General features: G+C 38.9%; 1 protein-coding gene across 2 annotated transcripts in view; it reads left to right on the top strand.

The window, feature by feature from the left end:
* Positions 1–14,718, top strand: part of SLC38A4 (solute carrier family 38 member 4) — a 142,463-nt gene that overhangs the window by 75,861 nt on the left and 51,884 nt on the right. For both annotated transcript variants that reach the window (XM_073619966.1, XM_073619965.1), the window contains exons 2-5: positions 4,550–4,771; positions 6,983–7,076; positions 7,550–7,665; positions 13,252–13,325. In XM_073619966.1, the coding sequence (XP_073476067.1) occupies positions 4,653–4,771; positions 6,983–7,076; positions 7,550–7,665; positions 13,252–13,325 (403 nt within the window). In that variant the 5' untranslated portion in view covers positions 4,550–4,652. The remainder of the gene's footprint in view (positions 1–4,549; positions 4,772–6,982; positions 7,077–7,549; positions 7,666–13,251; positions 13,326–14,718) is intronic.

Below are 14,718 nucleotides of genomic sequence, written 5' to 3'. Positions count from 1 at the left end.
ATGAAAAATCTGGTGCAGCTCTCCATAGAAACCAATCTGATTCCAGGTTTTTATGTCAAAGCTTATGTGAACAAGCTGAAGTTAGAAGCTGATTGGCTACCATGCACAGCTGCACCAGATTTTGCACTCTCCAGTTTTATTAAATCTGTCTTTTTATACCTCTCTCTTACAATTGCAGTTGCACTCATTTTCCTTAGAGCTTAGTGAATGTGGTGAAGCTTCACATTGTAAAGAATACCCAATCAGGTGCAAGGAAAATAAAAAAAGTTTTGCTTGCACATGATTGGATGGTGGAAATCGGTCGAGCACATTCTATTTGCCTTTAGTAAATCACCCTCTTTGTTTTCCATCTCTACAGACAAGGGCATAATGAAGGTGTCACGCTCCCATATAGACTTTCCAGTAAACTCTCTATAATACATAATCCACTGGAGGGAGCTTGCAACATAATTTGGGTAGTTGTGCAGAAAAGGGAATTCCATTACGAAAGTCTTGACACTGCTATCCTTAGGAAATATAAAAAGCCCCTATGTGATTTAACTTGCCACCAACAATACAAAGCTGTAGCAAAAGAACAATAGAGGCTGTCATTTTTTACCTCTGCTTTGGGAATACTAGTTCCCTGTTTGTCATCTTGACTAATTTGCTGACCCAGAGCAGGTAAAGAGAAAAAGAATTGTGATGCTTTTCTAAAACCTATTTCCAGTGTGCATGTTCTGGGTCTGTGACTCAAAGTTACTGAAGTTATATCCAGCTTGGCATTGGGAAATTCAGAAGCAGGTGGGCAATGATAGGTTCCCTTTAAGAACTGGAGAGTGCAAAATCTGGTGCAGCTGTGCATGGTAGCGAATCAGCTTCTAACGTCAGCTTGTTCAATTAAGCTTTGACAGAAAAACCATGAAAGCTGATTGATTTCTATGAAGAGCTACACCAGATTTTGCACTCTCCAGTTTTGGTAAATCAACCCCAGAGAGACAAGGACTGAAGGGTTGAATGCCTTCCCATTTTACCCCAAAAAAATATTTTTTGTTTTAACGGAGCTTCAGTCACAGGCTTCTCTGCAAATTCATAGGGGAAAATAAGTTAACTCTTGTTAGGCGAATTAAAGTCTAAGATCACCTTTTAAAAAAAAAAATAAATGCACATATTTGTGAAGGTAAAAAAAGCGCAATAATAATTTTTTTTTTCTGGACCCTGCACAGCATTGCCCGTGTGATCAGCAGATCGCGGGTTTAAAGCCAGGCTCCTACAGAATCTCAGTGTAGCCATCTGCCCATACCTCCCATATGGACAGACAGTTACTGGAGAGCAGAAAGATCAATTAAATACGAAAGCGCTCACCAGCACCTTCGCAGTTTATTGAGAACTACAAGCCACCTGCCAGGCTGGAAGATGGTAGTTGTAGTTCATTCATGTATTCATGTATTCATTTACAGATCACTGTGAATGGATGATGTGGCTGTGTAGGCGGAGCCCCTTTTTAAATTGTGACAGCGGGTACGGGGAGAAGATACCCTGCCCGCTGACAGCGGGGTATCAGAGGTGTGCAGGCAGGTCCTTTTTGGTAACAAGTTTGGTACCAAAGGTGAACATGTTCGTTAATTGTTCAGCACTGTAAACAGAAAACAAGGCATTATGTGAATGGACAATAGCTGCGCCGCTCATTCAAAGAAGTCGCTGAAGTGGTTCTGTCATTTACTCATGCCTCTTCTGCTACTGTCCATTCACAGAATGCCTTGTATTCTGTGAATAGAAAGCATTTTCTGACTGGACAAAGAAAGAGAAAAGAGGGGGTAAAGGACAGGATCACCTTACTGTAGGATAGCTGATGCTTTCATAGCCCGCACCAGAAGTAGAGTGCTAGATGCAGTATTTGGTGAATAAAAATGGATGAAAGATACAGTAAACAGGACAGAGCTGAACATGTAATACCTCTCAAATTAGTTAACATATTCCCCTTACCAATTTGTGAAGATGACTGCATCTGGAGTTTTTCCTTTAAAGTCTGTATATCCAAAATAGAGGTTTCCCATCATTTCCTGTCCCAACACAAATTATGAGGGGAAATCTCTCTACTGGGGCCACAGACTGCAGAAAAAAATAACTCAGGGGTTTGGGTCCTTTCCCAACTTGTTGACTAAAAAAAAAGGTTTAGGATATTGTTTGGTTTTAGAAATTTCAGATTCTAGCACAGAGTAAATGCATTTGTCTCCTTTAATTGGTGCAAATTGCAAGTAGACTTTTACTGCTTTAACCTCTGATTGAAACGTCAGCAGCAGCTACTCTATTCCACGTCAGCTCTGACTTATTTGCAGAACTACATTACTGAGAATTTTCAATTGTATCACAATGTCCTGAACCGCCGTTTGGTACAGGGTGTGTTTCTTTTTGGCAGAGTTACTAACAGTAGGCCCAACTTCACTGGATTTAAAAATGAATTTAACAAGGCAAATTAATGTAATCAGTAAGTGAGCTTGAGTAATCAATGAATTAAAATAGTATTTTTACAAATTTGTCCAGCAATGGTAATTTAAAATTCATGTAAAATGAATGTTGACGTTTACTAGTGCATCTCTTTAATATTTAAACAATGCATGGATTTTCTTAGCAATCATCTACAGCCTGACAACATTTTCTGAATTATATGCTGCAAATTATCAAGCACTACCATAAAAAGTTGAAATCCAACTATGTATCATATGAGCCAATTACCATGAGACATATTTATAACTTAAAGTGGAACTCCAGGAAATGTTTGTATTTTTTATTGTGAATGGTCCAGAGAAGTTATGGTCAATCCTTTGTCAAACATGTCCAGAGGGTGGCTGGGGATGCTAACAATCGTATTTTTATTACTTTGGTAACTGAGCTTCCACAACACAGACTGACAGTTCTGGCTTGTGTACAGTAAAATATAGCATGGCTCGCGCTCCCTTTTCTTCTTCCTCAGTCTTTCACAGAAAGCCTTGTATTCTTTTCAGTAAATACAAGGCTTTCTATGAATAGGTGAGAGGAGGGGTTTGTAAACCATGGGATCTCCTCTCAATCATTCACAGAAAGCTTTGCATTCAGTAACAAGAATTGCTGAAGAAAGAGGAAGGGGGGGAGCAGGCAAATGTATTCTAAACTGTACATAAGCCTAAGCTAAGCTGTGGAAACTCAGTTTCCGACATAATATAAATAACACTTCTAGCATTCCCAGGCACCTTACTGAACATGTTTGACAGTTTTAAAGCAGACCTTGTCCAGACCCCGTCCCCTGTAAAAATCACCTGCTGAAAGTATGTTCGAAAGATACCCACAAAGAAAAAAAAAATTTTTTAAACAATGTTATACTTACCTTACCCACATCTCCTGCATCACTGGGCTTGACATGACTTTTTTCCCTGGGAGATTCCTGGGTAATGCATAATTTCATGAGAGAACACTCCAGTCCATTACAAGAGTGGGAGTAAGATAAGTATGTGATCTAACTTGTATCTTACAGGTATGTTGGACACACTATCAGGAGACAATTTTTTCCTAACCTGCAGCCAAAATGCTCTGCTCTTTAGCAGACACACAGGAAAAGAATTTTTAGCACTGTCATGCATTGGAAAACGTATCACGTTTTCATGTGCACAAAACCCCATGGTGCTTTAGCACCATGCAGTTCAGTGTGGCCGCGATTTTAAAAAAAAAAAAAGGTTGCAGACGTCTTTCCCCATGTTTCTTGCAGGTACAGCAGCTTATTTAAATTAATGGGCTGCTGTGCCGCGCAAACGAGCACCCACAACCCACAAAAGTGTGAGCCTACTCTAATGCCCTGTACACATGGGTGGACTTTTCGACAACAAGTCCGACAGTCTTTCCGATGGACTTCGGACTGACTTTCGAACGAACGGACTTGCTTACACACGATCACAGCAAAGTCCGATGGATTCGTACGTGATGACGTAAGACCGGACTAAAATAAGGAAGTTGATAGCCAGTAGCCAATAGCTGCCCTAGCATCGGTTTTCGTCCGTCGGACTAGCATACAGAAGAGCAGATTTCTCGATAGTAACTGAGTCCGGTAGAGTTCCGACATAAAGATTTGAAACATGTTCCAAATCTAAAGTCTGTCAGATTTTCGACAGAAATAGTCTACTGCAGGTCCGATGATTAAGCCCACACACGGTCGGATTGTCCGCCGGATTCGGTCCTTCAGACCAGTCCGGTTGAAAAATCCGCTCGTGTGTACAGGGCATAAGAGAGAATTCATCAAACTTCCTAATATCCTTTTAGGTCCTGTTGCATCTCTGGGGCAGAAAGTAAGTGGAAATCCTCTAATGGGACATAGATAACCCTCTACTACATCTAAAAAATGTACTCACACATACACTTTAAGAACATTTTTTTTTAAATTCTGTCTCAGGGTGAAGTGAAAATGTTAAGTAAATGCCACCAATGTACATCACAAGTAAAAACCATAGATAAGCAATTAAAATAACAAAGTTTGCTTATATGAGATTAATTAATAATCTGCTCATATTGGAAAAATATGTAATTTTGTATGTTTTGTTTGCAGAACAAAGTGTTCTGAAGACGACTGTGTTGTACGTAGAACCCTTAACAGGAACAATAGTGTTTACTTTGAGTAAAGGTGTGCATCAATCGATTAATTGCTTAAAATGGACCGTATGGAGCTGCAAAGAGTCAACAAAGATCTTGATGATGATAGCAACAGTGGAGACAGCATTGAGGATGGATATAGCAAAGATATGGATTCTGAGAAAGTTACAATAAACAGGTAGGATGTTAAGCTATTATTGCTTATAATTGTTAGAGTCCTGTAACTGGGATTTGATAAAACGTGCAATGTGCTGATGATTGCTTGAAGTGGATCTACCAGTAACTTTGCAGGTCTGCACAAATACATTTCTGACTTGTCACAATATATAGAAACAGTTTACTTTTACAAAGCTACAGAGGCAGGGGTTGATTTGTGTGAGATTTGTGTACACAGCCAAGAACATAAAGGCTGCTTTTTAAACACACTCATTTATAGGTCAGCATCTTTGTCCAGGAGATAGATGCTGACCCTAGATGCTATTTGAATGAAAATCAGTGTGGCCTTCTGGGGAGAAAAGAAGATAAAAGCATTAGCAAAGGGAGTACTGTGACCTCTTGTATAGGTAATACATATCTGTATGCATTACTGCATGCATGCAGTTAAAAAGAAAAAATATATTTTATTCTAGATCAAATTTACCTTGCTGCAAATTACTGATTATATATATGTATATATATATATATATATATATATATATATATATATATGAGGAATGAGAACATACTCTGAGCCAATTATCAAAGAAAGGGTCTTCATTTTATCCACACAATTGGATAAATTGAACACAGCTTTACCGAGCCAAATGATAAATGCACTCCTTTAGTAAAACAACGTCAGTGTGTTCACCAGTACTTAGTTGCTTACCACTCAACAAACTCCTTGTTTCTAGCATGTTATGCACCAGGACCAATAGTGGGAACTAAGTGGGAACTAATGAGAGGAGAAGAGAGTTGACAAGCTAACAAGAAACTGGTGAAATGCATGGTCCTTTTTAAAGTGGTTAACCATAAATGCAAAGTCAGGGGAAACAGATAAAGTCCAGTCAGAATTTTTATAGTTGCTGAGTATGTACCAAAACAGCTTTTGCTTTAAATGCTGGGCATCTACATGACATGGATGTAGTCTAATGTCCAGTTCTACGGTGACCATCTACCAATGAAAAATTGACTAGAAATTGAACTAGAAAAAATGAATTTCCCTTTGGGATTAATAAAGTATTCTGAATATGAATGAATATGATGTTCATGTTAACCATTCCAGTACCAGGTTCAAATTTTCTAACCTGCAGAACAAGATGGCTTTAGGAATATGATGCTGTGGATACTTTACCCATTTTCTCCACAGAATGGCCAAATTGTGAAGTTTTAGAAGCAAAAGAGATTAAATAATTTTATTCTTAAAATGTATCACCTTTGACCAGATACTCAGCTCTAAGCCTAATTAAAAATAAATTCCCAAAAATAAGAATTAGCAGAGTGCAAACTACTGTGTAAGTGTTAGTAACTGTGGTCAGAATGGGTTCTCCTGCCATTTGAGCCTACTCTGTTTAGCAGCAATGAATACATTGGTTTATGCTTAGCATTGGTTTATGCTTAGCATTGGAATGCCTATTTACTCAGCACCTCAGATGCTGGGCTGTCCCTTTAATGCTATTCCCCGCAACTCTGGAATCCTGGACATGCCCATGGAAGATGTTCTTTAGCTTTCACTTCTTAGCAAGGGAAGCTGGACAAGTGATCTTTAGCCAGTTTAGGGTCAAAACCATTATGTTGACAGCTGGGCAAGAGCCCAATAACATTTTGGTTTTCCAGAAGACCCAGCAACCTCTCCAGTTGCTATTAGAGCATTCCAGTTCCAATATAGTGGCCCTTTCTCTTTGGGCCTTGGATCCCTTCAGCAATTCACTTAGGGATGAGGTTTGTGAGGATAATCACAAGTAGCTTTGTTCTGAACTGTTTTACTGAAGTAGTGATTCTCAGCTGGACTTTGAGCTGTCTTTTAAGACTATGCTAAGAGATATTGCTGTGAAGAGTCCATGTCTGTGTGGCATTCATCATTTTTTGTATTATTCTGTAGTGTAAGCATGCCCCTTTGCATTATTGCTTCTAACTTTGCACCTGGAGGTTACAATCCAATGTCTAATCATTTTGCCAGTTACCTATTCTGTTAAACTCTGTTCCCAAAGCAAATATCGTTTTGATAATGACTACAATTCTCTGGCATGTTTAGTATATAAAGAAATTCAGCCTTTATTCCTGTATAGTGGAAACACCTGGCTTATATGAAAACGATTCTGCTATTTAATTTATAAAAATGTAATTTATTTGTTATAATGTTTTATTATAATTCACACAATAATACTATTGTGTACTGATATTTCTAATGCAGTCAGTATGTTGAGGGAGATGATGCCGAAAGTCAGAAGTTTCTAACAAATGGTTTAGGCGGAAAGAAGAAACTGGATGAATATGCAGATGAGCATGTGAGTATTATTATGCTGAATCATATTTAAAAAACTTATATTAGTCATTTTATAAACTGTATATTGTCTTTTATAGTCACTGCAATTTATTCTTACAGTTCTAATCAGGCTCTCATAAAATCAGTACAAAAAATCTGGTACAAACACAATCCAGTTTCCTAAATATATAATTTAACCATGATTTTTGTAACTGAAATACCACTCTTGCATTTCCCTTGTGAAACACTGTCCTTAACCCATTGACCTCACCATCTACGTTGCTTTGACATAGCAGGCCTCAGCAAATGTAGGGCAGTGTCAATAAGTTTATACTGTGTGTAATTATTAACTCATAAATGCAATGAAGCTCTGAGTACATTAAAGCTAATACTTATCAGAAGATTGAGAAATCTGTGACCTGCTGACATGTTCTCTCTGAAAGTCTCTTTCCCAAAACTGAAAGAACTATCTCTCTTTTTATTTTTACCAAAAAGCATCCTGGGACCACTTCATTTGGCATGTCAGTATTCAACCTGAGCAACGCTATCATGGGCAGTGGAATTCTTGGGCTCTCCTATGCAATGGCTAATACAGGCATTATACTGTTTGTGTAAGTAAAAGTGTATTAATTAAAAAAATCATCACTAATATAAACTCTTTATATTACTCATGTCTTTTAAATCAAGTGCTTATACAACTTATTCTGTGACTCATACCCCAGTAAAGAAAAATAATGTTGGGACTCCCTTCATAATACTCATCTGTTGTAGCAATGATGATGATAATAATAGTAGTAAGAATAATAACAACAATAACAATAGTAAAAAGATAATGACCTAAGGCAAGGTTTTTCAACTATACTTCCTCCAGATGTTGCAAGGGGTTCTTTGAGCAATGAGCAATTTCCGCCTTTCAGATAATTTGACATTGACAACAATGATCTTTTTAGCTTTCTGTAAGGGGGAGATTCTTCTCAATGACCACAAATGTAAGGAGCATTCTTCTCAGTGACCAACACGCTAATGTTTAATGAGTTATGGATATAGTAATTTTTAGCAGGAATTCTCTGGGACTTAAAAGTTATTTCAAGGGTTCCTCTATGTTGAAAAGGTTGAAAAAGGGCAATCTAAGGTCTTAACATTTAGTTAGCTTTATGTTAGAAGGGCATTTAAGGAACTTTGCATATCCAGCCCTTATATGTATAACTTGGCTTAGTCACTAAGCCTGGTGGGCAGAGCAAAATGCATCAGTGGGGCATGGCCAATGAGTCACCAGACAGTTCTCTGACGTGACACTTAGTGCTCTAAGTTTCTTGTGTATGATCACAGAAACATTACTCTTTAACTTAAGGCTAACCCCTGACCCATAACAAAATAGACCTGAATTTACCTAACCTAACCCTTAAACTTAACTTTAACACTTAAACCAAATGTTTCACTTCTAAATTTAACTGAAATAATGATACAAATATAATAAAACACAATAAACATGAACCAACTTAAAAGGTATGAATAGCCCAAAGATTTTTAGTGGTGAAGAACCATAATCTTTGTTAGGTTGTCTCTGCTGGAGAGACTTACCCTCTCTACTTTTTCCTAGTGACCACTGTCAACAGGTTGGAAAGTGATGGAAAATGTAAAATTTTTGCAGATGTTACCAGGACAAGATGGAAAGGAAAATCTTTCAATGAGAACATGTTTTAGTGACAACTGTCTAATTGAAGAATTTGCTCAATTTGAAGAGCTTTTTTGTCCAAATATTATTTCACTGTAATGAAACTGTGCTTGGTCTTATAAATCCGTGAATCTGACATTCACCAAACAACAGAGGACACATATGGAATGTGTTTAGCCAGTGGGAACCATAAATAAAACTGGGGAGAACTTTGAGCAAAGACAGCAGGGTGATCAACGGTGGTAAGGGACAGCAGGGATGGCATTGTGGAGCACATTTTCAGGCACAGGTGACAAACTGAAGGGCTTATTTAAACAAGGGAAAGGTAGCAGTAGTCCTAGAGAGTGTGAAAGAGAGAGGCATTAGATTCAGGGTGGCAGTGTTTGACAGATGTAGATTGGGTGCTGTGGCTGCACAGATAGGTGATCTGTTGAAGGAGTTCTGTCCTCTCTGCTACAGACTGATGAGACAAGGTGGAGGTGGAGATGATGGGGGTGCAGCAACTGCAGGGGAGGTTAGCAAGGGCCACATGAAATGGCCCGGAGGGCTGGATTCGGCCTACAGGCCTTGTGTTTGACACATGTGCAGTAGTCAATAGTTGAGGCAGATAGGTCTTAAACAAAAATGTTGCACCACTCTGGGTATAGTTTTATTTTAATTTAAAGTTAAATGCAAGACATAATTATTTATCCTTGTTTGGATATAATGGGAAAGGCTTGGAACCACTGTCAATTGTATATTACCATATCACTTTTGGTGATGATTTTCTACACTTCCTGTCCTGTAACAGTTGCCACCAATATATGAAATGATTGTAAAAACCTTTTTTGGAGACAAGTACAGCAGAAAAACATAGAGAGTGGAAAGTGGAGAGGATTAGAATGTCTGCCAGGATTTTATTATTGCCTGCATCAACATTGGCAAAATTCCTTTAGTTTCTTGACCCATTTATAGAACCCAAATATAGATTAAATAATCAGTGAAATCTTGAAGCAGACTTGCTAACCTTCCCAATAACGAAACCTGAAGCTAGACATATATAGGTTATAAGGCCAAGACTGAGTTGTGCAATGTCATCAACCCCTGCCCCTTCAATGCATTTCTGTAATTTCAGTCTGTTAGGCACACTCGAGTCTGCTAATTAGAGAAGTATCCCCCTCCTCCAATGTAACTTGTTTCTTTAATTAAATATATACAATATAATTATATAATTTAGCAAAGCAATACAGAGACTTGAGCATATTTAATAGATTTTAATATGTTGCTAGCTCTTTTAGACCATGTATATCAACAACTACCTTCTAGTGAATCTTCCCCATTCAAGGAAATAAACAGAAAAAAACAATGCACTATATTAGTGGCTTACAACTAAGGCTTTTTTTTTTAAAAGTATTGTCCTCCCTCATTTTAAACAAAATGAGCTGCAAGCAATTGACAACACTCAGTTGATAGATACTAAGCATTAATATTCTAAGAACGAACATGTCCTATGTAATTGTGGCTACATTCTGTTAGAAACATAAGTCAGTGCTGCTCATTAATCACCTACAAGTTCCCTTCTGAAGCTCACATTCCATAATGATCATGTGTATAGAACATGCTCTCTACTTTGAAATGACAGTCAAGTCTAAACAAATATGAACTGAATGAACTTACTCTATGTATGCATTACTATAATGCACACACACCCACACACACACTGTTCTGTATAAAGTGCACAAAAAAGATTATTCTGGTTGAAGTTGGGCTATAAGTTACAGCATCTTGTGCTAATGAGATCAATAGCAATTTTACTACACCACCTATTCATAGTGATTTATGTGTCCAAGCATGAGATAACAAAATGGGAGAACTGTTGTTTGTTTAACAGGCTGTAACTTTTTCAAATTTCATATTATTTCCATTAACCATATATCTTCTAAAGATAACAAAGTTTGAGTACATTAACCACTTCAGCCCCAGAAGGATTTACCCACTTCCTGACCAGGCCATTTTTTTGCGATACGGCACTGCGTCGTTTAACAAACAATTGCGTGGTCGTGCAACATTGTACCCAAATAAAATTGACGTCCTTTTTCCCCCACAAATAGAGCTTTCTTTTGGTGGTATTTGATCACCTCTGCAGTTTTTATTTTTTGCGCTATAAACAAAAAAGACTGACAATTTTGGGGAAAATTTTTTTTTCCTCAGTTTAGACCAATACAGGCATACCCCACTTTTAAGTACACACTGGGGTTTATTTACTAAAGCTGGAAAGTGCAAAATCAGGCTCACTTTTGCATAGAAACCAATGAGCTTCTAACCCCAGCTTGTTCAATTAAGCTTTGGTAATAAAACCTGGAAACTTATTGGTTTCAATGCAGAAGTGAGCCTGATTTTGCTCTTTCCTGCTTTAGTAAATAAACCCCCATTGAGTACTTAACCTCCCTGGCGGTATTCCCGAGTCTGGCTCGGGTTGGATTTTACATACCAAAAGCGGTATCCCCGAGCCAGACTCGGGATCGCATCGCAGGATCCAGGAAGAGCATACTTACCTTGTCCCCTGGATCCTGCGATGTCTCCCCGCTGTGATCGGCGAGCCGCTGTGTCTCGCTCGATTCACAGTGCCGAGCTCCGTTCCCTGCGAGCGTTGCGACGCACGGGGACGGAGTTCGGCGGTAAATTCAAAAGTGAAACACACAGTATAGATACAGCATACTGTAATCTTACAGATCACAGTACTGTATCAAATAACTACACATCCCCTTTGTCCCTAGTGGTCTGCCCAGTGTCCTGCATGCAGTTTTATATATATAAAACTGTTCTTTCTGCCAGGAAACTGGAGATTGTCCATAGCAACCAAAACTGTCTCTTTACATCAAAAGTGGTTTTAGAGCAGCTAGAAAAAAGCGATAATAAATTAGAATCACTCGCAGAATTGAGCGATAGTGATTTGTGAGGAGATCCGTCATCAAACACTAAAAGTAACAAAAGCTAAAATTCTGCAACTGAGCAAATTTCAGTGTTTTTTATTTGATTACATTATTATATAATTTTTATTATTATTATATTATTATTTGTTATAATTATTTATAGTTATTTATTATATTATAATTTTTTATTTCGTTTTTCAAACTTTATCATACCCGGGATGTCTACTAGACTCTTGTTTGGACAGATTTAAGTGAGTTATTCCTAAGAATTACAGGCCTACAATATAAAACGCCAAATTTCTGTGCAAAATAATTGTACCGCTTTCAGCACCTAAAATCAGAAATAATCATACCGCCAGGAAGGTTAAAACTGGGGTATGCCTGTAGGTATTCTTCTACATATTTTTGGTAAAAAAAAATCACAATAAGCGTATATTGATTGGTTTGCGCAAGTTATAGCTTATAAGTTATAGCTTCTACAAAATAGGGGATAGATTTATGGCATTTTTATTACTAATTTTTTTTTTTACTAGTAATGGTGGCGATCTGCGATTTTAATCGGGACTGCAACATTGTGGCGGACAGATCGGACACTTTTGACACTATTTTGGAACCACTGATATTTATACAGCAATCAGAGCTAAAAATAGCCACTGATTACTGTATAAATGTCACTGGCAGTTAAAACTAGGGGGCGAACAAGGTTAAATGTGTTCTCTCAGTGTGTTTCTAACTGTGGGGGATGGGACTTACTGGGGCAGGAGACCGATTGCTGCTCATACTTACTAGGAGTAGACGATCTGTCTCTATTCCCCTGACAGAACAGAGATCTGTCTGTTTACATTGACAGATCTCCATTCTGTCCTTCTCAGGAGCAACCACGGGTAGCAGGTGGCCATCGCGGCAGACGGCCACGCGCATTGGCTCCTACGTCATGGGGCGGGTGCCCCCTATACTCCTTAAAGCACCCGCTGTACAGCTACGGCGATTCGCACAGGAGTGCCATACTGCCATCAAACGATGGCGAGTGATCGGCAAGTGGTTAAAGCAGAACTTTACCCATAACAGTTTGATAATAATTCATGTTCTTGAACAAAAGACCATACATTAATAATTATGCTACCAAAATTGGTGCGTGCCCGTAACTGCCTCTAGCATTGCTCCTGATTCTTCTTGCAGAAGGACGCCATTTTGTTGAAGGCCAGAGCAGTCACTTCTTTATTGGAAACTCTCCCTCTCTTATTCGTCTCAAACACTTTATGTCACTTTCTGAAATTAAAGTATGTAAAATTCCAGCCTTGATTGTATGTCTTGGCTCAGGTAGAGATGAAGACTGACAGAAGCTTTACAGTGCTGAAGTTCACAGGCTGCCAATTAGGGAGAAAGGAGAGACTATCAGGGAGATAAGATAAGGCACTGTTCTAGTTTAACGCTAAGATTAAGGCCGGCTATACATGATTTGAGTCAAACCATTAATGAGCAAGCTGAATACCAAGTTAGCTGCTAGCTATAATCACTGTCTTAAGGATTAAGGTATCTAGTGGTTTGTAATTTTAACTTAAATGAGCTACCACTTCAAATAAAGTAAGTCAATGTTCTTTTCACATCAGGGTTCTTCTTCTTGGAGTTGCCATTTTATCGTTATACTCTGTACATCTCCTGTTGAAGACAGCAAAGGAAGGAGGTAAGGAGTGTGACAAATAACTGGAATAAAAAGCTAAAAACACAGCTATCATGTGTATATGTGAACTGTTCAATTATCCAAATGATTTGCAGATATGTTTATATAATCATCAAATAATTACATATCATATATCTCAATAATCCCATATCCCTTGCACACTGCAGAGCCAGGAACATGATTCTACTATTTCCTGGTTCTGTGTTACACCTACCATTTCTCTGGACAGGGAATCAGCAGAGTGGTGATGCTAGTTCCTTACCCAATAAGCATGCTGGAGGTGGAGTGGTAAAAAAGGAAAAGAAAGGCACCTCTAAGTGCAGTATGCAAAATTTAATAAAGTGCACAAAGGGTTAAAAGCACTTACAAGATTGTTGAGTGTTAAAAGACATGATAAAATCAGAGTCCTAATCTGTGGCATGTGTCCATCCTCAGCATGGTGGTAGAGAGCAGTGTAGAGCCGTCCAGCAGCTGTAAAGCGTTCTCATGCGTGTTGGAAAGAGGAGGCAGCAGGGAAGCCTGTATTCACTGCGGGACACACAAGGCTGAAGGTGTCAGTGTAGAGAAGGGGGCGGTAACACAGGTGTATAGCTCTCCGGCCGCCCTTGTAACACGGCTACATATTTATTCATTGTTAATTCAACATTAGACTTACAACCTTATTTGCATGTGTACAAACACCCGGCTGCCTTTGTAACATGTGCATATAGATGCCTGGTCGCCCCTGTAACACATGTGTATAAACACCTGGCCGCCCTTGTAACACGGCTTTAGATTTATTCATTGTCAACTCAACATTAGACTTACGACCCTATTTGCATGTGTGCAAACACCCGGCCGCCTTTGTAACACATGCATATAGACACCCGGCCGACCATGTAACACACCTGTATATTGATTCAATGTCAACCTTACATTTGTATATTTATTTATTATTGTTAATTTAACCACTGCCATCTGTGCCCTGTACCCCTGTGTCAAATTCCTTCAGGACTTCATTGTATATAGCACTGACGTTAATGATCCATTTTGAGAGTGCACGGTCATCTTGGCCATCCTCGTAATACATCTGTCACTTCCCTTATCATTGTGTATTCAACATCTGCCCACACTCCTCCCCTTGCTCCTCCCCCTCACCATTCATAAGCCAGCTTGAGGAGTATGGGCGTAGGTCTGACGAAGGAGCCGCACATGCTCTGAAACGCGTTACCGCCCCCTTCCGTACACTGACACCATCAGCCTTGTGTGTCCCGCAGTGAATACCGCCCCTTTCTCTACACTGACACCATCAGCCTTGTGTGTTCCGCAGTGAATACCGCCCCCTTCTCTACACTGACACCACCAGCCTTGTGTGTCCCGCAGTGAATACCGCCCCCTTCTCTACACTGACACCACC

Source organism: Aquarana catesbeiana, linkage group LG03 (genome assembly GCF_042186555.1).
Source record: "Aquarana catesbeiana isolate 2022-GZ linkage group LG03, ASM4218655v1, whole genome shotgun sequence".
NCBI lineage: Eukaryota > Metazoa > Chordata > Amphibia > Anura > Ranidae > Aquarana > Aquarana catesbeiana.
Note: the sequence above shows the minus strand (reverse complement) of the source record. Positions and strands in the feature narration are given on the sequence as shown.